Raw genomic sequence first — 25,666 nt, 5'->3', positions numbered from 1 at the left:
CTTGGGTAAATGAGGCACACACAGGCTCGGTCCTCGTGTGAAACTGGGTATTTTATTTGTCACATGGCAGTTGGGAAGTCCCCGATGAGTGGACTGTTCCACCTCTGAAATGCCCAGTGCGAGACACCAGGCCCTCTCTCCGAGACCTGGCGCCCCGCAGTGTCCTGTCGCGGGACGGGGCTACCAGGTGGCTGGCTGTCCCATGCAGGTACCTCCTGCCACGCCCAGCTCCGCTCAGTGCGCGGCCAGTGCCTCTTTCGAGGTGTTCAGGCCTCCCAGCCACCCCAGTCCTCACCGGGCGCTCGTCACGACGGGGTCCCCTCTGTAGGGCTCACGCCTCACTGCCCTGGAAACCGCCGCTCCCGACGCACGGCCCTAAACGATGGGGTCCCCAAAGGTGCAGGTCTCCTCGATGGCCAGGTTGTAGCTGGCGCCACGGCCGCCCTTGTAGCTGCTGGTCACTATCCTCATCCAGCCCCTCTCGCCCTGCAGGGGGGGGTCGGCCGTCAGCCCCTGCTCCTCGGCCACCCCTCCCCCTTCCCTGGGCCCAGTCAGAGCTCTGTGAAGTACCTGACCTGGTTAATGTTCAACAGGGCCCTCTCTGCCAAGAGCTAATCAATGCCACAAAACACGTTGCCTCTCCTGCTGGTGACGGTCTGCACAAACGCCCCGGTGACCACTTCCCAGTTGCACGGGTCCCAGACTATTACTGGTTAATAGCTGGCAGTTCACTTACCGTCCCTGAATTTCTGACCAAATCAAAAGCATTTTAGAAAAACCTGCACCGTACGAAGGAGATGGGTGTAACAGGAGAAGCAGCTCCCACCCCGCCCTCGGGGCACTTGGCAATGTCCGGGTGGCTTCAGTGGGCGTCTGGGGCCGACTGCACCACAGGGCGCTGGTCCCCGGGGTCTCGTGCCAGGGCTGGAGCATGAAAGCTGAAAGGGGCGGGAGCCGGGGCCCGACAGCCTTACCCACGGTTCACCCCAGGAGTTGCGGACAATCCAGTACTCGGTCCCGTCGCTGACGCCCCAGCCGGCCACGGAGATGATGTGGTTGATGAAGGGCTTGTCGGAGTACTCGCTGTAGATGCCGCCGCTGTAGTTGGCCATCTTTTCCGTGGCCATTATGCCGCAGCTGCGAGCGAGCAGTCGCGTGAGCCCTGGGCTGGAGGACTCACACGCTCTGAGCCCATCATGAGCCCGCCAGCCTCCATGACCCCTCGGCGAGTTCCATGCACGCCAGCCTGGGGGCTCCCGAGGGGCACAGCAGTGACCGGTGGCACTTGTGGGAGGGGAGGTGGTGTGGCAGCTGTTGTGAGCACAGCTGGCCCCCAGGAGCGAGCAGAGGACACAGGCAGCGTGCACCTCCGGGGACCCTGGCTCCGGCTCTGCTCACCTGATGGGGCCGTTCGCGTAGATTTCAGCCATCATCTTCTCTCTCCCCGAGAGGGAGCCGTAGTCGCCCACTCTCCAGAGGGTGTAGTTCTGCACGGGGTGACACTCCTTGAACTCCGTGCACGTTCCACACAGGTTGAACTTGTCACACTCTAGGGCAGAGCAGGGAGAGCTGGCAGGAAGCTGCAGCCCACAAAGCCGCGAGCCCGGGCCCCTCCAGCTCCCAGGCAGCACTCGGCTCTTAGCTGCTGGCTATGAGAAGCTCCTCCCCAGGGCCTTGGCAGAAAATCTGACACATGCTAATTAGCGCATAGTAGGCGCGAAGAAGTTCAGCCTTCCTTCTCCTTTAAAGGCTAGGGGAAGGACGTTTCCACGTTACAGCTAAAACTTGAGTGTAATCAACCCCTTCACATTAACAAGAATTCTACTGGGGCCGCTGCCTGGGCCGTCGGCATCCCACATGCCAGCCAGTGCCGGCCTCGCTGCTCCACTTCTGATCCAGCTCCCTGCGAGTGGCCTAGGAAGGCAGCGGAAGATGGCCTAAGTGCTTGAGCCCCTGCACCCACGTGGGAGACCCGGAAGAAGCTCCTGGCTGCGGCCTGGCCCAGCCCCAGCCATTGCCACCATATGTGGAGTGAACCAGCGGACAGATCTGTCTCTGGAACTCGAAAAAGTAAATAAAATCTTAAAAAAAAATTCCACTGCCAGCTAGTGAATAAATGGGCCAATATGTTGAGTTTTTTTAAAAATAGCATTTTCGGGGGGGCAGTGCTGTGGCACAGCAGGTTAAAGCCCCAGCATGCAGTGTCAGCCTCCCGTATGGGCACTGGTTTGAGTCCTGACTGCTCCACTTCCGATCCAGCTCTCTGTTAATGTGCCTGGAAAACAGCGGGAGGAGGGCCCAAGTTCTTGGCCCTGCACCCATGTGGGAGACTCAGAGGAAGCTCCTGGCTCCTGATCGGCTCAGCTCTGGCTGTTGCAGCCATTTGGGGAGTGAACCAGTGGATAGAAGATCTCTCTGTAATTCTGTCTTTCAAATAAATATTAAAAAAAAAAAAAAGGCATTTCCAGAGCTGGTGCTGTGGTGTAGTAGATTAAGTATCCGCCTGTAGTGCCTGCATCCCATATGGGCACCAGTTCAAGTCCCGTCTGCTCCACTTCTGATCCAGCTCCCTGCTATGGCCTGGGAAAGCAGTAGAAGATGGCCCAAGTGCTTGGGCCCCTGCACCCATGTGGGAGACCTGGAAGAAGCTCCTGGCTCCTGGCTTCGGATCGGCACAGCTCTGGCCTCTGCGGCCACTTGGGCAGTGAACCAGCAGATGGAAGACCTCTCCCACTCTCTGTATCTCTGTCTCTCAAATAATTAAGTAAATCTTATTAAAAAAGAAGAACTTTTGTCCTTGGATACCAAATGCCCAGTGCCCGGCACAACCAGAAAATGGTGTGCCTGTGGCCAAGCTTGCTGATTCAAAGATAACATGTTTATTGCACATCGGCAGGTTTCAGATGCGCTCCGTCTTTCAGGTTGGGTCAGATCAGAAGGGCTTGGCCTCAGCCCAACAGGGTCAGTTTGGGGTTCAGGTGGTGGGGGGAGTTCCACAGCACCTGAGTCGGTGGTCAGCCCGGGCACCCCGGAGTGCAGCCAGGTGTCCTGGCACGGGCAGCCCGGGCGCCCCGGAGTGCAGCCGGTGTCCCGGCACGGGCAGCCCGGGCGCCCCGGAGTGCAGCCGGTGTCCCGGCACGGGCAGCACGCACCTTGGTCCTTGGCCTGGTAGTTGTTGCAGGTCTCGTCGGGGATGCCGTGGCGGTGGGCGTACTCCCACACCGGCAGGTCGTTGCCCCCCTCGCAGGAGCCAGCGTTCCCACAGTCTAGGACGTGCTGCACCGACAGCAGGGTGGAGGGCCACGCACCCTTCCTCTTGATGTTGATGCGATCTGCCAGGGCCAGCGGCACCCGGTCAGCGGCCACCCGGGCCAGCGGCACCCGGTCAGCGGCCACCCCCGCCCACAAACTGCTCCGATCCCACAAGGGTCCACCCAGGACCACTTCCTAGGAGTAGATGTGACCCCACCTGCTCAAGGTACACAAACCCAAGTCCCAAGGTCCCGCCTTGCTTCCTTCCCCAAGAGCTGCACCCCCGCCCCGCCTCCCCCCACTCCCGCTCTCACTAACAAGTTCCGGCTAAGCAAACTGGCCGTCTGCATACTAAGCCCCGCATCTACTGGAACCCCAACACGGGGCCCTGCAGCCCCCACCCACCAATCTCTCCACCGTTCTCGGCTCCCCCAGGATCTCCTGTCCCCTAAGCTTCTGTCCCTTCCCACCTGCTCTGTCCAGGTCCCTGTCTCCGCCCAGCCATCACCTGCCCCCCCCCCACCCCCCTCGGAGCACCTCTGCCTGGGCACCCCCAGCCCTGCCAGTGCAGGGACTTCCTGCCGCTTCCCCTCTCCCCTCCCGCAGGGGCACCCGGTGACAGCGGCCATGGCGCAGTGGCAATGTCCAACTGGTCCAGGGCTGGCCTCTCTCTCCACACATCAGTCACCGCGTTGTGACGCGAGGGATGTCAGAGTCGGCCATGACTCCAGGATGCTCTCACAAGAAACCGGCTGGCCCGGGGAGCCGTGCAGGCAAGGCCACGCCGTTCGGCCCCAGCGTCCGAGCCTGGAGGCGCCTGGCACCCACGCGAGAGGGGAACGGGCAGCCGGAGGTCGGGGTGAGTTTAGGCGACAGAGCAGCCCCTGGGACCAGAGGCTCGGAGTCAGGAGGTGGCAGAGATGGAGGAGAAAGGGCCAGGGAGGTGGAGGCAGGTGAGCGTGGGCCAGGCGCCGGCCGTGTCACAAGGCAAAGCCATGAAGCACAGCCAAGGAGACCCGGAGCTGACCACTGCCCCCACGCCCCAGCAGCTCCTGGCGGGACCAGGGCCCGTGCGGTGGGAGGGGTGGGGAGAGGGAAGTGGAAGCAGCTGCCTCCCCTGGGTTTGGCGGGGGCGGGTGGGAGGAGCAGGGCCAAAGACTCCTGGCTCGATTGTTCAAGGCAGAGAGTTCTCTGAGCGGGTGAAGGGTGGGCTCCCGCACACCGGGGGGCCTTGGGCACAGCTGCGTCAGGGGGCATGTGCCCCGGCCCCTGGTAGTCCACTCGTACGGGCTCGGTCTGCCCCGAGGAAGAGGAAGCAGGGCCTTGGCTGCTGCTGTAGAAGATGCCAGCGGGGCCGGCGCTGTGGCATAGCAGGTAAAGCCGCCACCTGCAGTGCTGGCATCCCATACCGGCTCCAGTTGAGACCTGGCCACCCCACTTCTGGTCCAGCTCTCTGCTGTGGCCTGGGAAAGCAGTAGAAGATGGCCCAAGTCCTTGGGCCCTTGCACCCACATGGGAGACCAGGAAGAAGCTCCTGGCTCCTGGCTTTGGATCGGCACAACTCCAGCCATTGCAGCCATCTGAGGAGTGAACCAGCAGATGGAAGACCTCTTTCTCTCTCTCTCTCTCTGTAACTGACTTTCAAATAAATAAATAAATCTTAAAAAAAAAAAAAAAAAAAGCCGCTGGAAGTCTAAGGAGCAAGAATGCTGGTGGGTGTCTGCTGGGTTGGCCAAGCCCAGAGCTGATCGAGTTCCTGGCCATCCCCTCCCTACCCAGCCGCCTCTTAGAAATGCAAAACCCAGACTGGCTCAGAGGCCTCCCAAGCCTTCTAGTTCCTCTAGTTCCTCTCCCCACCCTGGCTCTGCCCCCTTTCACTTCTCCTCCCAGGAGGGTTCCCAGAGCCTCCTGCAGTCGGCCGCAGCCCGCTGGTTCCCAGGCCCTGGTGAGAGACAGCGGAGACTCCGGACCCCAACCCCTCACAGTGTCCTCCTAAAGAGAGGCCGTGGCCCACTCCCGGATGTCACTCACACCTTGGTCCAGGCTCCTCCCCCCGGAAGGCCAGGGCCAGGCAGCCAGGGTGTGGGTGGGCCTGGAGACAGAGGATCAAACGGGATGACACACAACAAGTGCCTACCGCGAAGCTTTGGCAAGTGGCAGCAGCCCCATGTTGCCAGCCCTTTTAACCCAGGCCGCACCTACAACAGGGCTGACCACCAAGATACCAAAGCCAGGAGAGAAAGCCTCAGCTCCCAGGCTCTCCCGGGGCCAAAGTCCCAGCCCCTCCCCCAGTGCCACTCCAGGCTCCCCCACACACACCCCTCCATCGCCGCAGGTGGGCCTGGGGCTGGTTGCGGCCCTCTCTGGTAGCTCCCTCTCCAAGCAGGTGCAGAGCCTGCTCGCAGCGTGGGCCTCCCTCTCCCTGGCAGGCAGCCAGAGGTTAAGGTTCGGTGAGAGAACCAGCTGCGCAGGGACCAGACAGTGGGTCAGGAGGGGCCCCGCAGGCACCCTGACTCCGCCCTCTCGGCCCAGGGCAGGGCTCATCCCCAGGGGAACTGCTGCGGTTTCACTTCCGCGTCCCGGAAGCAGACTGAGGCTCAGTGATTTCTGCACCCCTCGATCGGCCCCAGTGGCTGAGGTCACATGCTCTGCGGGAGGGGCGCTGCCAGCCACTTGTCACTGCGCTTCAGCCCTGGTCCTGTCTGTCACCCAGGGGACACCTCGGAGATGACCCGGCCTGTGTCCATCAGCGGTCCAGCATGGGGCTGCAGGACCTGGAGCCTGGCTGGGCAGGCCTGCAGTGATGGACGGACTCTCCCTGCTCACAGTCAAGTGCAGCTGTCCGCCTGCCATGGCGCTGGCCTGTGGGTGCCAACTACGGAGCCCCAGGCCCAGGGCTACCACCTGCCATGGCGCTGGTCTGAGGGTGCCAACCACGCAGCCCCACGCCCAGGGCCACCACTTGCCATGGCGCTGGCCTGTGGGTGCCAACTACGGAGCCCCAGGCCCAGGACCAGCACCTGCCATGGTGCTGGTCTGAGGGTGCCAACCACGCAGCCCCATGCCCAGGGCCCCCATGGCGCTGGTCTGAGGGTGCCAACCACGCAGCCCCACGCCCAGGGCCCCCATGGCGCTGGTCTGAGGGTGCCAACCACGCAGCCCCATGCCCAGGGCCCCCATGGCGCTGGTCTGAGGGTGCCAACCACGCAGCCCCACGCCCAGGGCTACCATCTGCCATGGCGCTGGTCTGAGGGTGCCAACCACGCAGCCCCACGCCCAGGGCCACCACCTGCCATGGCGCTGGTCTGAGGGTGCCAACCACGCAGCCCCACGCCCAGGGCTACCACCTACCGTGGCGCTGGTCTGAGGGTGCCAACCACGGAGCTCCAGGCCCAGGGCTACCACCTGCCATGGCGCTGGTCTGAGGGTGCCAACCACGCAGCCCCACGCCCAGGGCCCCCATGGCACTGGTCTGAGGGTGCCAACCACGCAGCCCCAGGCCCAGGGCCGCCCACCTGCCATGGCACTGGTCTGAGGGTGTCAACCGCGCAGCCCCAGGCCCAGGGCCCCCATGGCACTAGTCTGAGGGTGCCAACCACGGAGCCCCACGCCCAGGGCTACCACCTGCCATGGTGCTGGTCTGAGGGTGCCAACCACGCAGCCCCAGGCCCAGGGCCGCCCACCTGCCATGGCGCTGGTCTGAGGGTGCCAACCGCTCAGCCCCAGGCCCAGGGCCCCCATGGCACTGGTCTGAGGGTGCCAACCACGGAGCCCCACGCCCAGGGCCCCCATGGCACTGGTCTGAGGGTACCAACCACGGAGCCCCAGGCCCAGGGCCGCCCACCTGCCATGGCGCTGGTGCTGCCGTGGGCCCAACAGGAGCCGCAGTACTGCGGGATGTGCTGGTTCCTGGTGACGCTGGCGTAGTTGACACCGTCCACGTTGCGCCAGTCCCAGTTCTTGGGCAGATCCGACGGGGACAGGTACTCATATGGCCGGGGGTATGTCCTGGGGAGAGACCACCACCACCACCAAAATCAGCGCCGGGGCTCCTGGGGCACAGCACCGGCTCTCAGCTAGAGGCCGTCGGGACACCTAGGGCGCAGGGCACCCCCAGAAGGAGGGGACCAGAGCGCTGGCAAAGGCCGGGGAGGCAGAACCTGCCCGGTCTATCACGGCTCCCCTGACCTCAAAGGGGGACCCCCAGACGGAAGGGGCTGGGCCCGACCTTCCCAGGTCTAGAGGGGTAGCGCCCCGGTTCCTGGACCCTGCGGCCCCAGGGGAGGCCCACCTGCGTCCCAGCCGCGACAGCTGGTCCCCCCGCAGCGGCCTGTGGCAGGTCTGGCCCGGCCGGAAGTAGAGGGCGGCCCGCGCCGCGCCGGCCAGCAGCAGCAGCAGCCGCAGCAGCAGCAGGGTCCGCACCGGCCCAGACGACGCCATGCTCACGCCCCGGTCCCGGCTCCGTCGCGCTCCGGCTCCTGGCTCCTGGGTGCCGCCGTGGACTCCAGACGCCGCTCGGGCTCCCGCGCCGCCGGCCTCCGCCCCGCACCCCAGCCCTTAAGGTGGCGGCAGCGCCCGGCCCTCCCCCGGGGCGGGGCCGTCCCGCCGCGGCGGCTCCCGCCCGGCCCCGCCCGGTGACCCCGGCGCCCGGCTCCGCCCACCCAGCCCCCCTCCCTGGCCCGGGGTGCCCGAGCTCAGGGTCACGCTGGAAGTCACGGGCCGAGCCTCGCGCCGCCGCCCGCTCACCTGAGCGCGGGGTCAGGGGACCCTCCGGGTGGCCCGGAGCCCAGGTCTTCCCCAGAGGCGGGGAGCAGGGTCCCCACAGAACCGTGCCCCGCCGGGCCTGCTGACAGCCACTTCCACAAAGCGCAGGCGGCGACGGTGGGCGGAGCGCCTTCTAGGAGAGACCCCGGGAGGGTCACTGGCTTGGGCGCATCAGTCACCAGCGCTGTGTCTCTGGAGAATCTCACGAGGCTTCCAGCTCACAAGACCTCACGGCCCACGAACTAGGAACCGAAAACAGAAGCAGGGGGCTCCCCGGGCCCGCCTGGCCTCCCGCTCGCCCCTTGAGCGGCGCCTCCCCTGTGGTGTGTGGAAAGGGCCGGTCATCTTGGCCTGGGGTCTCCTGAGGCCTTGGCTTTGGGGTCCTGGGTTCTGCTGGTGCCCAGCGGGCCACCGCGACCAGCTGTCCCCACCCCCTTGCTCCCCGAGCCGGGAAGCCATAAGCAAAGTGAGCTCTGCCTGGCAGCCCAGAAATTCCCATCTCTGAAAAGCAGTCCCGGGCAGTGTGAGGTTTTTCTTCTTGGGAAGTCCCTCCCTGGAGCCCTCAGCCTCCCGTGCTCATCAGAAGCTGTGTGGGGTGGGACGAGGCTCCCCCGGGGTCCTGCCAGGCCTCCGGCTGCCCATTCAGCCCAGCTCGTACCCTGGCCGTGGCCTTGCAGCCTTTGTCTGCAGGGGCTTCCCAGCTCGCGCGTTGGCTCCCTGCCCGTGTCCAGGAGCGGAGGGGACAGGGTCCCCTGTAGGAGGAGGAAGGGCCAGTCACAGCGGTCACTTGGCTCGGAGCATCCACTGAAGGGACTGGCTGAGGACCCCGCTTACTAGGGGGCAGACCCTGCGAGGGCTGATACCAAAGCCAGGCGCTCGCGAGCGGGGAGCGTTCGCCCCGGGCTGGGCGGGCCGCCGCCCTCTGTGCAATGGGTGAGAATTTGCCTCAGTGCTAAGTTCTTCCAGGTCGTGGTGTTGGCAGGCCCGGCTTCTCTGAGGACACGCTTTAGTTTTCCTTCCTTCTTCTTTCTTAAATGATTTATTTATTTAAAGAGTGACAGAGAGGGACACACACACCCACACTTCAATCCATTGGTTCACTCCCCAGCTGGCCACAGTGGCTCAGGCTGGGCCAGGCTAAAGCCAGGAGCCTGGAACTCCATCAGGGTCTCCCACGCGGATGGGAGGGGCCCAAGGACTCGGGCCATCCTCTGCTGATTTCCCAGGCGCATTAGCAGGGAGCTGGAGCGGAAGTGGAGCAGCCGGGACTTGAACCGGTGCTGGCGGCACAGGCAGTGGTTTAACCCGCTGCACTGGAGCCCTGATGCTGCCTCGAGAGTCTTAGAACAGAGCTATGTGTGTAGAAGTTTTCATGACAGGCGACACGACCTGTGACCCCTGCAGTCACACACAGGGCTCCCAGCTCCAGACAAGGGGCCCACATGCTCACTTGGCCCTGGGCCCTATAAGCTGTGTGGCCGATGGGTAATAAGAGCCTGACCTGCCTGATGGGGAGCGGGCGGCCGGCAGGGCTCCCGAGGTCGGGTCACAAGGCACAGATTAGCCGCCTCCCTGGGGAGCGGTCTCAGGCAGGTAAGGGCTGGACACCGGGAAGCATGCCCCCCTAACCCGGGGGGCTGGGAAAGCAGGACCTGGAGAGGGGCCGGGCCGCCCGCCCTCCGTGTGAAACCGTGACGTTCAACCAAGAATGAGCAAGTGAAATCCGCCCGCCTCCAGCAGACCCCAGGCCCTTCAGTTCCAGGCTTGTCCCCCCGGCAGACCACTGGCTGTGTGGCCTCCAGGGCTTCCCAGCCCTGTTCAGGGCCCCTTTAGCTCCCATCCTGCTGCTGCGCCAGGTGCGGGGCTTGGCCTCAGCTCCTCCGGAGGGCGCGTGGAGGAAGTGCGAAGGTTGCTGGCGGCGGGGAAGCACGGGGCACCCTTCAAAAGCCTGCTGGCCTGGGCGCTCACGAAGGTGGAGCTTGTCCCCAGGGCTGTCTTCTCATTAGACTCACCTGCTCGGCAGCCTGGGGACCTGCCCGGTGTGTTCCTCCTGACAGGTGTCAGTGAGGTCATGTGCTGGGTGGTGACTCACCCGCTCGTCTGAGCCCCAGACGGGCAGGCTCAGCCCAGGCCCTGGAGCCCTTCTGCCCGAGAGGCCCCCCTGGCCTGAACTCCAGCCTGGCCAAGCCCCAGCCAGCGTGGCAGCTGTCTGGGGAGTGACCCAGCGGATGGGAGGTCATCCACCTCTCTCTCTCCCCTTCTCTGTGACTCTACCTCTCATAAAGGAGTAAATGCATCTTCTTTAATGAAAAGCAAGCAAGCAGGCACAGTGAGGCCGTGTGTTTCCTCTCGAAGATGACAGGTCGTCCCTGCTCCTGGAGGGCAGGGGACTGAGCCAACGACATTCCGGGGGAGCCTGCAGACTCCTTGGATCCTTGGCACAACTTCGTCAGGTGGGGCGGGGGAGTAGGCACTGTCACCCCATTTTACAGGGATGCAGGGACTCCACAGGAGCCAAGAGGCCTGAGTTAGCCTCGGCTCCCAGGAGGCCGGCTTGAATCTAGTAGTCTCTCTCTTTTAAATCCCAGCGTGCCCTGGCAAACATACAACCCAAGGCCACAGACACAAAAACCTATTCATTTCTAAAAATAAGGTTGGTCTTGCCCCTCGGCCTGATAAAGAGCAGGGGCCACCGTGTTCGGCGGCGAGGCTGGAGCGGGCCCACCTTCCCCACCTGGGGCGGCGAGGGCCCTCGCTCGCTGGGAATGGCTTCCAAACCCCTTCTCCCTTCCTGCTTTGTGCCGCATTGTCTGGCTCCCGCCTCAGCGAGAGGCACACATTTCCTATTATTGCACATTCCCGAGTCAGCCACATCCTGGATACCAGCGTTTGTTTGGAGGGAGTGGACAGCGCGCGGGGGGCCAGTCTGGCTTTGCGGGCACTTGGTTTCCTCGCCGGCTGCAGGGCCTCCCCCTCGTCCACTCGGTCAATGGGTCAGGAGCTCGTGGGAGCTCCCGGATGCCTGCGCTGCAAGGGCCTCCCCGTTGAGTGGCTCGGGCGTGCCGCTCGCCCCACCCTGGCCTGGCTGCACCGTGGCCGGCTGCACGCTCTTGCTTGGCTGTGGCCGTGGCCGTGGCTCCCTGGGGTCCCATTCGTGAGGTTGGCCTTGTCAGCATTAGCTGTGGAATACACGGCTGCAGCCTGGGGTGCGGCACGCACGGCACACACCCTGCCCCCTGCTGCCGTCACCCTGTGAATTCACCAGCAGGGTCTCACCGAAGGGGGGGCTTCATCGTCCCCTCTGAAGTCAGGCCGTCAGCACGTGTTGAGGCCTCTGCTCCCAGCCTGGGTGCACAGCAAGGAGCCAGGTCCCTGCCTGCAGGGAGCTGAGGCTCTGTCCCGGGTGCCGCGGCTCTGCAGAGCCTGGTCTAGAACCGCCCTCGAGGGCAGCCGGCGAGGCCCTGCAAGGAAGCCTCACGGGGAAGGACGGGGCTGTGCTGAGGCCCCAGCGTGAGCACACGGTCAGACGTGGGGACCCAGAGGAAGCCCACGGAGGCCACAGCTGAGCTGGGCAGACCACCCCCACCCCAGCCCACAGCTGCAGGGAGCCCGGTGCTCCCAGCACCGCCACAGTGGGGCCCCACGTCCCCGCCCGTCATTGCCTCTTCCCCCACCAACTGGCCGGAAGCTGTCCTGGCCTCTTCCACCTGCCTCCCCGCTGCCCTGCCCGGTGGCCTCTCGGCCATGTCTTACTGGTGTGTGCGTTTTTGGAGGCACCCGGAACACACCTGCCATCTAAGAGGTCCTGGTTTTGTTAGGTAGGAAGTCAGTTATGAGCTTACGTGTGTGTGACATAAAGGCCTAAAGAGAAGACGTCTGTGTCCAGCATCTGCATCTGCATCTCAAAGTCACCCTGACAATGCTTCAGGGGCAGCCCGGCCTTCGCATCCTGCCCCGCCCCCTCCTACCTGATAACCTGCCAGGTGGGGGCCCCGCCCCTTCTGCCTGACAGTCTCCCACAGTCTCCCGGTGCAGCCCAGTGTCTGCATCTCAAACACCCTGCTCTGATCCCCATTCTCCAGGGGGGCCTGCTCACCCTTCCTCTGAACCCAGGATGGCGCCAGCTAGGCTTCCTCCTGTCTGATACCTTCAGGGGAAAACTCAGATAGGGGCTTCTTAATATTTACAGCCATAAAGTCCTTTGTTTCAGGAGGAGGTGTGTGAAGACAAACACCCATCTCCTTAAACCCCCGGCCTCAACGGGACTGCGCGCTCAGCCCTCTGCCTCTCTGCTGAGCCCACCTGGCCTGGCCAGGTGTACTCTCTCCACTCAACCATGGAACCTCTACCCCCCAGTCTCTCAGGCTCTGTCTGGAGAGGTGTCCATCCATCCTTACGGATGTCCCTTCCCTAATAAACCTTGCTATTTTACCTCCCACTACTCTCTGTCTCACGCCTGAATTCTTTCTTGCGCGAAGACAAGAACCCTGCAGTTTCTCCGGTAACAGTTTTACCAGGAGAGTGGTGGGGGAGATCGCTAGGAGAGGGGTGTGTGCTCTCACAGGGCCCTCGAAGGCCAGGGAGGGAGTTGCCGAAGACAGAGGTGGGGAGGGGGCGGGGCCAGGAGGAGGGGAGGGTGATGTGAGTGCTGGGGCTCCCGCGATGCTGCTCGGCCCCCACCTGCTCTTGGCAACTCGCCGGGCCCCGGGATCTGCCATGCTGTTTCGGTTCTGACCTGAATAGGCTTCCATCTCTGCTCCTAACAAACAGGGTGAACCCCCCCAGCTCCAGAGGGGTGGCGCTCTGTAGGCTACATGAGGGGGCCAGGGAGAGAGCAGGAGGGTGGGAGGCTGCTGTCACCCCCAGGTCCCTGGAGGGCAGGGCCCACGTCTTATTTCCTTCTTTCCTCCCTCCCTTCTTTCCTTCCTTTCAGGTTTATTTATTTACTTGAAAGTCAGAGTTACACAGAGAGAGGAGAGGCAGAGAGAGAGAGAGAGAGGTCTTCCATCTGCTGGTTCACTCTCCAGATGGCCGCAATGGCCAGAGCTGTGCCAATCAGAAGCCAGGAGCCAGGAGCCAGGAGCCTCTTCCGGGTCCTCCACGTGGGTGCAGGGGCCCAAGGACTTGGGCCGTCCTCCACTACTTTCCCAGGCCATAGCAGAGAACCCACATTTCTTTTAAAGATTTATTTATTTATTTCAAAGTCAGAGAGAGAGAGAGAAACAGATCTTCCATCTGCTGGTTCATTCCCCAGATGGCTGGAATGACCTGGGCTGGGCCAGGCCAAAGCCAAGAGCTAGGTTTGTTCGGAAAATGGCGCCATTTTATCTGTGGCGCGATCTACACCTGATTTACATCCTGGGCCGCCATTGCTGGAAGCCTGGTGGCCACATGGCCCAACTACCTGTGTCAGCTCCACCCCCATCCTAATGGGATTCGCTGCCCGCCCCCTGGCAAAGTTTTAAAAGGGCCCCTTCCTGATCACGTGCTCTCTGGGCTCCTCTCCTCTGCTCTCCTCTCCTCCTCTCGTCTCTCTTGGCTTCTCTCTTCTCTCTCTCCAGCCTCCTCTCCTCTCTCACTCCCCTCTCTCCTCTTTCTTACTCTCCTTCTCCCTCCTCACCTCTTCCCTCTGGTCTGCTGGGTTTTCCCCAATAAACCCTTTCCCTTACTCCGGTGTTTGGTGTGTTTTGTGATGGCCTAACAGAAATACATAACAAGGTTCCTCTGGGTCTCCCACGTGGGTGCAGGAGTCCAAGGACCTGGGCCATCTTCCACTGCTTTCCCTGGCCAGAGCAGGGAGCTGGATCGGAAGTGGAGCAGCCGGGACTTGAACTGGTGCCCATGTGGGATGCCGGCGCTGCAGGTGGCCCCTTAACCCAGTACTCAGTACCCCTTAACTCAGTACTCCTATCTTTCTGAGATCCATTAAGCCCCCTGGACAGTACTCAGCCAGGATTTGTTGGACAAGCGGACGGATTTCAGAGACTCGCACGGGAGTGGTGTTGTGCACAGAAGTTTACATTTCTGTTTGATTTCTGCTCCAGGTGCTGTCTGTGCCACAGAGCAGCGCTCGTCAGAAGCTGCCCACTCAGGGGGGTGGGAAAGACGCAGCCCATGTGTCCGTCCCCTGCAGGGCCGCAGCCGTGGGAAGCAAGGGCTGGCGTGCGTGTGTGCGTGTGTGCGTGTGTGTGCGTGTCTCCTCCCGCACAGCGGAGATGCCACAGCCCGGGGTGCCGAAGCAGTGGGAGGCGTTCCCACGGCTGGGCTGCAGGCTGGGCCCTGGGAGCCCGCGTGCTGTGGCGCCACGAGCGTTTCACCTGTAGGGGAAGCAGCTCGGAAGTGCTCCGTGGAGCCGCGGAACCTGGCTCCTCTCCTCTGGCCATTCTGCCTCCCAGAACTGGCTTTCCCGGTGAGAGGCAAGAAAGGGGAGCTCGGCTCCCCCGCGCACACGCCGACTCACTCGTGAGGGCCCCCCGGGGGTCACTTTCTTGCTGAGACATTTGGGAGAATTTCGGCTCCTGAATCACAAGCACACACTGGAGCCAGCAGTCTTCTCGGACTTGCTCAAGGAACTCCAAGAGGCAAGTGGAAAACCGGGGACGGACCAAGTCAATGCCTCTCAGTACTCTGCTTTCCCCCTAATTATGCTTCGTTTGCCACACGGAGCTCCTGCTGACTGTGGGAACGGCTGGGGCAGCACCGGGGAGGTCTGGAAGCTGCTGGCTGCTGACCCTGGGTTTTCTTATCTTCCTCGCCCTGGCCCCGCACTAGCCGCCGGTGTCATCCGGGAAAAGGCGTGCTGCCCAGAAGCTGCGTGCGCACCGAGGTCGTGGAGCCGCCGGGGGAGCTGGCGTCTCGGGCAGTGGGCCTCCTGCTGCCCTCTGCCCGCCTGGGCAAGTCTTGCCGCAGCTGTGCGCCGGCACCCAGTCGTTGCTAACCCGCCTCTGGGAGTCACGGATCTGTCGAACGGGCGGCTGCGGGTAACCCACCCCCACTGCAGGTCAGGGCCCGGCGTCCCCGTTGTCCTGGCAGGGGAACAGAGTTCAAGTGATAGCAGCTTCTCCAAGGGGGCACCAGGCACCTGTGCCCCGGAGAGGGTCACTTCCCTTGGCACGGCCCGTGCGCCACGGCCCTGGCACGCACTACACCGGCAGTCGGAGGGGGGGCTCTTTCCTTGGAAGAGGACGGGAGAGCTGGGTCCACACGGGCTGCGTCTCCCACCCCTTGGTCTGCCCGGCTGTTTTGGTGCCGATGGCCCGCTGGGCCGGTAGCCACTCCAGCCAGGGGTGGGGAACAGCTGGACCTGTCCACACAGAGAGCCCCGTTGTCACTTCCCTCCCTAGACTTGTCGCTTGTCGCCCTCTTGTACAGATGAAAAAAATCCAGGTTCCGGGAGGAGCTGGGCCCGCCGGGCGCCCAGGCTCGGCTCGGCCCCTCCCCTGCCCCAGAACCTGCCAGCTCTCCCGTGTCTGCCCCCACCCCCCCCCCCAGCCCCACGGCCAAAGCTCAGCACCCGAGACTGAGTAAACAGTGCTGGCGATACAGGAATCAAAGCAAACAGGACTTCTCTTTTCTCCCCCCTTTGCCAACTGCCCCATTAACAGAAAAACCTTTTAAGCTCCCATCTGGAGCCCTGGCTGTTTCCTCTCCCTAAGCAAACTGAGATGACCAAGAGGAATTTGCCCTGGGGAGGGAGCTCGGCACACAGGGAGCCTAGCCTGCCCCTGCGGCAAAGGCGAATTCAGAAAGAGCAGAAAGGCCCCCGGCCCAGCCCAGGGGACCCCTGGCGGGAGGCTGTGGCCCGCCTGGCTGCGCCACCTTCCCGGAATAGCTCCCTGCGGTTGGAATCCACAGCCGCCCCCAGTGACCAGGTTTCACAGTTCGCACTTTCAGCCTAGACCACCTCCTAGGGAACGGAGGAGGAGTCCTTGGGCGCCACGTCCCTGCCCTAGCACGAGACGGCCACGCGCGCGAACCCACGCCTCACTGGCTGGAAGGAGACTTGCTGTTCTGAGCATCGCTGCCCAAGTGCGCCCAGCTGTTGGCGTGCACTTAACAAACATTTACCGAGGCCCTGCGTGGTTTCAGGCACGCTGGGGACTCAAAGGTGACGTGACACCGGCAGCTCCTGGCTGGCGGGGAGATAAGGCATGCGTCTAAGTAGTGGGCAAACAGGGCCCAGCGTGCCCGCAGTGGCAGTGGCCGTGGCCGTGGCCGCGGTGTCTCCGGCAAGGGAGCTAGCTCCCTTTGCACTTCGCAAGTGTCTGAGAATGGAGGGCTCAGGAGCACAGGCCTTGGCCCCGGAGGGAGGCTGGACAGGGCCACCACGTGTCTGGCTGCCGACGGTGCTTTCTGTACGTGCCAGGGCGCTGCAGCGAGCCGCCGGCATCTCCCAGTACCAGTACCAGGAGCTTTTGGTGCAGAACAAGTCTTCTTAAGTGCACACACGGCTTTTCCCTCCCTTCCTTTCTTTGAAAGACGGTGTGACCGAGGGAAAGGAGACAGGCAGAGAGGTCCTCCATCCGCTGGTCCACCCCTCAAATGGCTGCAACGGCTGGGCTGGGCCAGGCCGAAGCCAGGCGCCAGGAGCTTCCTCCTCCAGGTCTCCCACGCAGATCAGGGGCCAAAGCTCTTGGGCCGCCCCCACCCCCACCCCGCTTTCCCAGGCCCATCTGCAGGGAGGTGGATCGGGCGGGCAGCCGGGGTTCTGTTATGCGAGGCCGGGGTCCCTGGGGCAGCAGCTCACATGGTGAAACAGCGGAGAAAATGAGAAAATCTTACTACCTCAGGTCTTTGCTTCCACGTGGACAGGACAGAGATGTAGAAGCAAGATTTGTTAGAGCCAGGGACCTCCGGCCAGAGCGGCACGGAGGGGGCTGCAAGAGGAAAAACCCGAAGGAGCCGGTGGTGCTGGGGTTTTTAAGCACAATTTTGGGGAAGAAAAAAACACTTGACATTCAGTTCCAAGGTGGGGACAAAACCCATCAAAATCTTCTGTCTGGCCACCAAGAGCCACCAGAAGGGTGCGGGCCTGATTTGGTTTACAGTAAACAGGGGGCTCAGGAGGAATTACCCTCCCTTGCGGTTCTCCTAAGATTGGAAGCTTTTCTTTTCTTTTTTTAAGATGGTTCACTCCCCAATTGGCTGCAACGGCCGGAGCTGTGCTGATCTGAAGCCAGGAGCCTCCTCCGGGTCTCCCACGCGAGTGCAGGGGCTTGGGCCATCTTCCACTGCTTTCCCAGGCCGTAGCAGAGAGCTGGATGGGAAGTGGAGCAGCTGGGTCTTGAACTGGCGCCCATATGGGATGCTGGCACTTCAGGCCAGGGCGTTAACCCGCTGCACCACAGAGCCAGCCCCAATTGGAAGCTTTCAAGGCGTGGGTAGGCAGGCACTTCGACCTTGCTAAAGATTTTTTTTTTTTAAGATTTATTTATTTGAAACTCAGAGTTACAGAGAGGCAGAGGCAGAGGCAGAGGCAGAGGGAGAGGCAGGGGGGGGGGGGGAGAGAGAGAGAGAGAGAGAGAGAGAGAGAGGTCGGTTTTCCCTCCACTGGTTCACTCCCCAATCGGCTGCAATGGCCGGAGCTGAGCCAGTCTGAAGCCGGGAGCCAGGAGCTTCTTCCGGGTCTCCCACACAGGTTCAGGGTCCCAGGGACTTGGGCCATCTTCCATTGCTTTCCCAGGCCACAGCAGAGAGCTGGAATGAAGTGGAGCAGATGGGACTCGAACCAGTGCCCATATGGGATGTCAGCAGTGCAGGCCGGGGCTTTAACCGGCTGCGTCACAGCACCGGCCCCAGATTTTAACCTTTTATGCACCAAAATAAACGTATCTTTAAATTCCATTTTCCTCGAACGTTTTGAAGCCCCCCTGTCCTATACATATCCCCTGAAAACAAGGTCTTTGGCTTACGTAACCACATACCACACTCCAGGTCAGGACACAGGACCAGGTCCCGATATTCAGTCTGAATTTAGATTTTGATGACTGTCCTAGCAAGTCCTTTGGGGCAGCCCTTTTCCTGGTCCCAGATCTGGCCTGGGGGCACGGGGCACGCTGCGGGCGCTCGACAATGGCGGCAAGGAGCCCCCAGCCCCCAGCCCTGTCCTCCGTCCCCATCTCTGGATTCCCTTCTGCTTAACCCCCTCCGGACGCAGCCCCAGGCCCCCCCCCGCCATGCCGTCAGTAGCCCTCCTGCCCTGTTCCTCACCTCACACCTTGGGCCCCACCAGGCCCGATGGGGAGTACACCGAGGTGGGGCGTCAGGATCGGGGCACGGCGGAGGCAGAGACCCCTCATGGACCACGGGGAGCCAGGGTGTCAGGGTTTGACTCCTCCACGGCAGCCAGGGTCGCTGGTGTGGTCAGAGGCGGGAGAGCGGGGGCTCTGAGCCAGGTCGGCCCTGCCTCTGGGTCCACACCCTGTGGGGTGGTAGTCAGAGCCAGAGGGGCTTTTCCCAAATAAGCCAGTTCAAGGGAGGGTGCTATGCCTGCATCCACCTGTCATTCCTGCCGCCCAGCCCAAGGCACACCTGGCCGGTGGTCCCTGTCTGCGACTGCTCCATGGAGGGACCTGCCGTGGAGACTCTGAGGAGCGGCTACAGAAGCGGGTGCTCCCGGGCTGCCCTTGTCCCCAGGGCCGTCAGGAGTGAGACCTCTTCCTGTCCCCGCCCCCGCCCCCCGAGCTCCAGGGGCACAAAGCAGCCCTTCACCGGCTCTGCTGTCTCACAAGCCCACACTCCTGCTGCTTCTCCATCCTCTCCCGCCTTCTGTGGAAGCCGGTCTTCCAATTCCTGGGGGAGGGGTACTGGCCCTAGAGCCACCACCTGCTGGTCGCTGCCCGCCCCCCTCCCCCCGGCAGGGACGCTGAGCGGGCGTCGGGCAGGCAGCCCCCCACTCAGAGGTGATGCAGTCTGGGGCTGGTTTTGGACCTTTGCTGGGAGCTCAGGGGGCTGAGGACCAGCAGGCAAGAGAGCCGGCTTCCGAGTGCTGGGCTGTGCCGTCGGGGTTCCCCTTGGCGCTTGGAGACTTGGACGGGGAAATTCTGACAAACAGCAAATCACAGGCACCGTGAGAAGAGCAATGGGGCAACAGGGCAGAGGGCCGGAGGGCGCTGGGGGCACCGGAGCCCTGCAGGTGCGGGGCGGGGAGGCGGACGGTGGCAGGGCAGCCTGCAGAAGAGCAGGGGTGGCGCGTGAGGGTGGGGACCCAGCGTCCCGGTGCGTCATTCCCCAGCTCCCTCGTGGCACACGGCTCAGAGCAACAGCGTGGAAGAGGCACTGGGAGTGTAGTTGGGGTCAGGTTGGGAGAATCCTGGCTGGAAGTCGAGCTGGGGAGTGTGGATTTTCTCTCTCTCTCCCTCTCTCTCTATTAATTTATGTGAAAGGCAGAGTTACAGAGAGACAGAGAGAGAGAGAGATCTCCCAACCGCTGGCTCACTCCCCAAATGGCCACAATGGCTGGGGCTGGGTTAGATCAAAGCCAGGAGCCTGGAGCTCCACCTGCCTCTCCCACGTGGGCGCAGGGCCCCAGCACCTGGGCCATCGTCCGCTGCCTTCTCAGGTTGCATTAGTAGGGAGCCGGAGCGGGAGCAGGAGCGGGAGCGGGAGCGGAGCAGCCAGGACTTGAACTGGTGCTCGCGAATGGGACGCTGGAGCCGCAGGCGGCGGCCTAACCTGCTGCACCCCCACAGCCACAAGCGTTTGTCTCTTGTGGTTTCTCCGGCTCCTAAGGATCTGTCACCTTCACACGTGGGCCAAGTTCATAAAGCGACCTTTTCTTAATATTTTATTATCATAAATATCAGTTGTTTTCCTGTTAATGCTTGCAGGTTAAAAATAAACACTGGCCAGCCGTGTTCCCCCAGTCACCCCAGGCCGCGGGTGACTTTAGGTCCACACCTAAGGGCTGAGGACAGGCCCAGTGATGGGATGGCAGAGCCCGTGGGGTGGGGGTGGTCTCCCTGGGAGCCGAGAGCCCTGGGGCAGCGCCCAGGGGCCGGCAGGGCAAGGCCTGCGAATGGCGCCAGCCCTGCGCTCACACCCCAGGAAATGAGTGGGCAACATTGTGGGCTGGGAGAGGAAAGCACACCCCCTTCCACATCGGTGATAAGGGGAGAACAGAGCAGCGCTGGGGCCGGGCTCTGGGCTGGACACACCCTCAAGGCCTCTCTGGGAAGGTGGCCTGGTCAGCTGGTCCACGCCTGTGACGACCAGGGTCGTGCGGGGCTCACAGCGGTGACCGGCGGCTCTCCCAGCCTCAGGAGTCCTTGCAGATCCTCCGCTTGGCGCAAGGCAAGGATGCGTGAAATCGTCCACATCCAGATTGGCCAGTGTGGCAACCAGATCGGAGCCAAGGTGAGTGAAGCCGGCCGGGGCTAAGTGCCTCGTTCTTAAACAATGTCTTTGGAGAGACTGTAGTTACCTGTGGGTGATGCACACGCCCCCCGTTTACTGTCGCCAAATCTGTGATGAGCCTCCCGGACCTAACAACAGAGCAGCTTCCCGAAGCTTCGCTGGCAGAGGTCTCCCAGGGGAGGGAGGCGCCGTCTCGCCCTCTCCTCCCTTCTTTATGGTGTAAAGTACAACAATGAGAATAATGACAACTCCTGTTTTATTTCACCTGTGATGGAGACTGAAGAGGGAAACCTAACAAAGTTTTTGTGTGCAATGACAGAAACAATTCGAAAATGTCCTCTGGAATATAAGTGGTATTTCTCTCCTCCGGTTTACATTTTCCGTAGAGAACCTTGGACTCGCTTGCTAACACCTTAAGAAAACAGGTGCCTGCGCACAAGTCTCCCACCTTAGTTCTGGGGTCAGCAGCGGTGCTGGAAGGCACCTGTCTAACTGTGTTCTTGTTGTCGACAAGTTTTACTGGCATGGGTTGCATTAAAAGCCAGGGTGTGAAATGCCTGCCTTGAGACCTTAGTTTGGGGTAAGCTGGCGGCGCCGTGGGTTAAGTCGCTGCTCGGGACACCGGCAGTGCTGGTTGGAGTACCTGTTGCTGTTTCCAATCCAGCTCCCTGCTCACAGGCCTGGGACGCAGCAGACGATGGCTGAAGTGCTTTGTGCCTGCCACCCACGTGGGAGACCTGGCCGGGGTTCCTGGCCCCTGGGTTTTGGTCTGGGCCGGCCTTGGCTGTTGCGGGCACTGGGGGAATGAACCAGGGGATGGAAGGTCTCTCTCTGTGCCTCTTCCACCCTCTCTGTCATGCTGCCTTTCACAGAGATAAATATGTTTTAAGAGAGGAACCTTGGGATATCCAAGAGAGGAAACAGTCCAGGTGTCCGGCAACAGACAAAGGGAACAAAACACGCGCTGCCCACACACCTGGACACTGTGCAGCCTGAAAGAGGGATTTGAAACGTTTCTCCGTGAAGTGTACACAGAATGTACCTTCTGAACCATTCTTAGGTGCACACGCAGCAGCACTAGGCAAGTACTGCGCATCCCACCCCAAAGCGTTTCCATCTTTCTAAAGCGAAGCTCTGCACCTGAGTGCCAAGGCCTCATCCCCACCCCACCCGGCCCCCAGCCCCGGGCCCTTCCCCCTCTCTAGGAAGCTGGTCGCTGTCAGCGCAGCCGCGCAGGCTTCCCTCTGCGGCTCACCCCAGCGGAGGACACCCCACTGCGCTGGGGGCCGCCTTTGGCTTATCCACCCGTGCCCCGGGGACACTCGGGTTGCTTCCTCCGCCCGGCTATCGCGGGGACACTGCCGTGACAGGAACGGAGACGTGCTCAGGCCGGGACGGAGAACCCTGGGTCACCCTTCCGGCCCGCAGTGACAATAAGGCCCACAATTAGCCCCCGGAGCAGGGGAGGCCCCAGCCCCCCGGCCCCACCCCCACTCTGCAGTCAGAAGATAGCGTGGAGAGCGAGTGCACGGGCCAGATAGGGTGTCGCCAGCTGTGGCAGGGTCGGGGCCACACTTCAGACAGACGTGACGTGCAGCGTCTGACAGCCTGGGTTTCTCTTCCCCTCCCTGGACAGCGCTGGTGGGGGGCTACGAAACAGAGGCCAAGGCCGGAGCGGGGCTGTCGCACAGGAGGCTGGGAAAGCACACGCGCAAGCGTGTTAACCGCGCTTCCATCTGCGCTCCCCCGGGGTGAGCAGAGGGGCTGCCGGCACTGCCTCCACACGGTGTCTCTTCACAACCACACGTGATCGCCACGCAGGAACACAGCGTGCAGTTCTGAATCCTGCGTCCACCTGATCATCAAAAATACACACTGCCGGGGCTGGCGTGGTGGGGGAGCAGGTTGAGCCGCGGCCTGCGATATCGGAGTGCCATTTCCAGTCCTGGCTGCTCCGCTTTGATCCAGCTTCCTGCCTTTGGGAAGATGATGGGAGGTGGCTCAAGTACTTGGGCCCTGCCACCCACCAGGGAGGCCCAGCTGGGAGTGCCCGGCTCCTGGCTTCAGCCTGGCTGAGCCTGGGGCACTGCAACTATCAGGGGGAGTGAACCAGCAGATGGAAAAAATCTGTCATTCTGCTGTTGAAATACCCACATAAATAAATCTTAAAAAAAAAAAAAAACAAACAAGAAAAACACAAACAAAAAAACCCAGAAAACCCCCATATCACTTAAAATTGTGCACAGAAGTACTAATTATACATTTTTGGGAAGAAGTTCATGAAAAGAAATCCCCAAAGTGAAATGGGATATTACTGTGGAATTGGGTAAGAATTCAGTTTGTGTTCTTTTAATAGGATCCACACCCTGCTAGCCTGGAGCACTACAAGGAGAGATGAGCTACACCACAGCGTTAATACAGGCAATGGGTTGGTTTTCACAGGAACAAAATCTAATTTGAAATCTTACAAGTTCGACATTTTATTTATTTTTGTTTATAAAGATTTATTTATTTATTTGAAAGTCAGAGTTACACAGAGAGAGGAGGAGAGGCAGAGAGAGACAGAGAAGAAAGAGAGAGAGGTCTTCCATCCGCTGGTTCACTCCCCAACTGGCTGCAGCAATTGGAGTGGAGCTGAGCTGATCTGAAGCCAGGAGCCAGGAGCTTCATCCTGGTCTCCCACGTGGGTGCAGGGGCCCGAGGACTTGGGCCATCTTCCACGGCTTTCCCAGGCCACAGCAGAGAGCTGGATCGGAAGCGGAGCAGCCGGGTCTCGAACAGGCGCCCATATGGGATGCCAGCTCTGCAGGCGGCGGCTTTACCTGCTATGCCACAGCGCCGGCCCCCTTGACATTTTATTTAAGGTGTTTGGGGGGTTTGGAATGCTGCCACCTGGTCAACACTGAATCACGCTGTGGAGTAGTCGTTTACGCAGGGCCGGGCCCCGGCGCCCCCACTCTCGGCCTCCCCAGCACCGACCTCCTGCCTCTGCTTTCAGTTCTGGGAGGTGATCGGCGAGGAGCACGGCATCGACGCAGCGGGGAGCGACTGCGGGGCCTCTGCCTTGCAGCTGGAGAGACTCAGCGTGTACTACAATGAAGCCTACGGTAGGGCAGCGCCAGCAGCCTGGGGCTTGGGCAGGCAGAGGGCACAGGCTCACAGGACAGCAAGACGCCAAAGCCACGGTGGCGTGCACAGCGGAGCAGCAGAGCCCGAGAGGCAGGGCCGGGGCAGAGGCGCTGAGCGGGCCAGCAGGGCAAGCACAGCAGAGCCATTTCCCACAGGCAGGCGCAGGGTCTGTCGGGGGCGACTCAGCAAGCAAAGCAGCCGGGGACGGGGGATGGGGGCTCTGTTCTCCTTTTTATCTGACCAGCGTCACAAGGATCTATTCTGATGAAACATTAACTTCTGGAAAAACAAGAGTTTGCTGACTTCTTCCTATTTTTCTACACAGGTAGGAAATACGTGCCCCGAGCAGTCCTGGTGGACCTGGAGCCGGGGACGATGGACAGCATCCGGTCAAGCAGGCTGGGGGCCCTCTTTCAGCCGGACAGTTTTGTGCACGGTAGGTTTTTCCGGAAGGTTCCGGCAGGCAGAGCTGAGGATGCCTCCTGCTGGTGCCCTTCTCGCCTCACCTCTCACCTCCTCCTTGCCACAGGGAACTCTGGGGCTGGCAACAACTGGGCCAAGGGCCACTACACCGAGGGAGCTGAGCTGATGGAGACCGTCATGGACGTGGTGAGGAGCGAGAGCGAGAACTGCGACTGTCTGCAGGGCTTCCAGATCGTCCACTCCCTGGGCGGGGGCACGGGCTCGGGCATGGGCACCCTGCTCATGAACAAGATCCGCGAGGAGTACCCCGACCGCATCCTCAACTCCTTCAGCGTCATGCCCTCGCCCAAGGTCTCGGACACGGTGGTGGAGCCCTACAACGCCGTGCTGTCCATCCACCAGCTCATCGAGAACACGGACGCCTGCTTCTGCATCGACAACGAGGCCCTCTACGACATCTGCTTCCGCACGCTCAAGCTGACCACGCCCACCTACAGCGACCTCAACCACCTGGTGTCCCTGACCATGAGTGGCATCACCACCTCCCTGCGCTTCCCCGGCCAGCTCAACGCCGACCTGCGCAAGCTGGCCGTGAACATGGTGCCCTTCCCGCGCCTGCACTTCTTCATGCCGGGCTTTGCTCCGCTCACAGCCCAGGGCAGCCAGCAGTACCGGGCCCTGTCCGTGGCCGAGCTCACCCAGCAGATGTTTGACGCCCGCAACACCATGGCTGCCTGCGACCCCCGCCGGGGCCGCTACCTGACGGTGGCCTGCATCTTCCGTGGCAAGATGTCCACCAAGGAGGTGGACCAGCAGCTGCTGTCCGTGCAGACCAGGCACAGCAGCTGCTTCGTGGAGTGGATCCCCAACAACGTCAAGGTGGCCGTCTGCGACATCCCGCCCCGCGGGCTGAACATGGCCGCCACCTTCATAGGCAACAACACGGCCATCCAGGAGCTCTTCGGCAGGGTGTCCGAGCACTTCTCGGCCATGTTCAAGAGGAAAGCCTTCGTGCACTGGTACACGAGTGAAGGGATGGATGTGAGCGAGTTTGGGGAAGCCGAAAGCAACATCCACGACCTGGTGTCTGAGTACCAGCAATTCCAGGACGCCACGGCGGCCCTGGAGGACGAGGCCGAGCAGGAGGCCGAGGTGGAACGAGATGCGGAGGACCCTCAGCCGTGAGGGAGCACCTCGGGGGTCCTGTCGGGCCCGCCCTGCACTGCAGCACGCCGACGCACCTGCTCTGGCACGGGCACTGCCGCGGGAGGGGGCGGGGGAAGGGCTGATGGGCACTCGGTCTCCTGCTGACATCTGCTAACCAGAGTTTGATATTCAGTGCACACTTGATTAACTTCTCATTGTCAAGTGAATTTCTGAGGGTACTGCAAAAAGTTCACGGAGAAATGGAATTCAAAGATAAGTTTGATGCAAAAAAAAAAAAAAAAAAAAAAACAAACCCACACTGAAATCCAGGCGTAGCTTCTTTAATGACACTCATCTCCCAGGAGCTCTCTCAGGCCCTTGCCTGGCTCCTGTGCCAGGCGCCCAGGCCGCGGTGTGGGTCTGCAGGGAGCCGGGGCGGTCCGTGGATGTCCTCCCTCGGTGCCCCGGGGCTGCCGACACCCTACCCCCTCCCTCTCCTTGGCAAACACTCCCGGGCCCCTCGCCTTGTCTTTGTTGGTCCCCACCAAGGCCAGCGACGACCAGGACCAGCACGTGGGGAGCCACAGGGTCAAATCCT

General features: G+C 61.9%; 2 protein-coding genes across 3 annotated transcripts; one reads left to right on the top strand and one right to left on the bottom strand.

Annotated features, from left to right (window-relative positions):
• Window positions 1-33: 33 nt before the first annotated feature.
• On the bottom strand, window positions 34-7,785 carry CTSZ (cathepsin Z). The gene is made up of 6 exons (XM_070051373.2): window positions 7,544-7,785; window positions 7,097-7,260; window positions 3,153-3,332; window positions 1,399-1,549; window positions 975-1,137; window positions 34-486 (listed from the first exon to the last, which is right to left on the bottom strand). Exons 1-6 carry the CDS (start codon window positions 7,690-7,692, stop codon window positions 376-378), a joined length of 918 nt encoding a protein of 305 aa, XP_069907474.1. The 5' UTR covers window positions 7,693-7,785; the 3' UTR covers window positions 34-375.
• Window positions 7,786-20,109: 12,324 nt separating this feature from the next.
• Window positions 20,110-25,390, top strand: TUBB1 (tubulin beta 1 class VI). Of its 2 annotated transcripts, XM_070051372.2 has the most exons (5): window positions 20,229-20,370; window positions 21,243-21,451; window positions 23,369-23,477; window positions 23,825-23,935; window positions 24,029-25,390. In XM_070051372.2, the coding sequence occupies exons 4-5, from the start codon at window positions 23,875-23,877 to the stop codon at window positions 25,105-25,107; spliced, it is 1,140 nt and encodes a 379-aa protein (XP_069907473.1). In that variant the 5' UTR covers window positions 20,229-20,370; window positions 21,243-21,451; window positions 23,369-23,477; window positions 23,825-23,874; the 3' UTR covers window positions 25,108-25,390. The 2 variants fall into 2 exon arrangements, with proteins under 2 accessions (XP_002721854.1, XP_069907473.1); XM_002721808.6 differs by lacking the exon at window positions 21,243-21,451 and having other exon boundaries at window positions 20,110-20,370.
• Window positions 25,391-25,666: the final 276 nt, after the last annotated feature.

This window comes from Oryctolagus cuniculus, chromosome 11, assembly GCF_051225735.1.
Source record: "Oryctolagus cuniculus isolate XC-2025 breed Fujian yellow rabbit chromosome 11, ASM5122573v1, whole genome shotgun sequence".
Taxonomy (NCBI): Eukaryota; Metazoa; Chordata; class Mammalia; order Lagomorpha; family Leporidae; genus Oryctolagus; species Oryctolagus cuniculus.
The sequence above is the reverse complement of the archived record's forward strand: the minus strand, read 5'-3'. Positions and strand labels throughout refer to the sequence as shown.

Excerpts from the sequence above, each read along its gene's own strand:
- TUBB1 (XM_002721808.6), top strand. The coding sequence starts at position 20,314 with ATGCGTGAAATCGTCCACATCCAGATTGGCCAGTGTGGCAACCAGATC. Across the intron at positions 20,371-23,368 it reads GCAACCAGATCGGAGCCAAG|TTCTGGGAGGTGATCGGCGA; the intron begins GTGAGTGAAGCC and ends CTCTGCTTTCAG. Across the intron at positions 23,478-23,824 it reads GTACTACAATGAAGCCTACG|GTAGGAAATACGTGCCCCGA; the intron begins GTAGGGCAGCGC and ends TTTTCTACACAG.
- CTSZ (XM_070051373.2), bottom strand. The coding sequence starts at position 7,692 with ATGGCGTCGTCTGGGCCGGTGCGGACCCTGCTGCTGCTGCGGCTGCTG. Across the intron at positions 7,261-7,543 it reads CTGTCGCGGCTGGGACGCAG|GACATACCCCCGGCCATATG; the intron begins GTGGGCCTCCCC and ends GTCTCTCCCCAG. Across the intron at positions 1,138-1,398 it reads TACGCGAACGGCCCCATCAG|CTGCGGCATAATGGCCACGG; the intron begins GTGAGCAGAGCC and ends GCTCGCTCGCAG.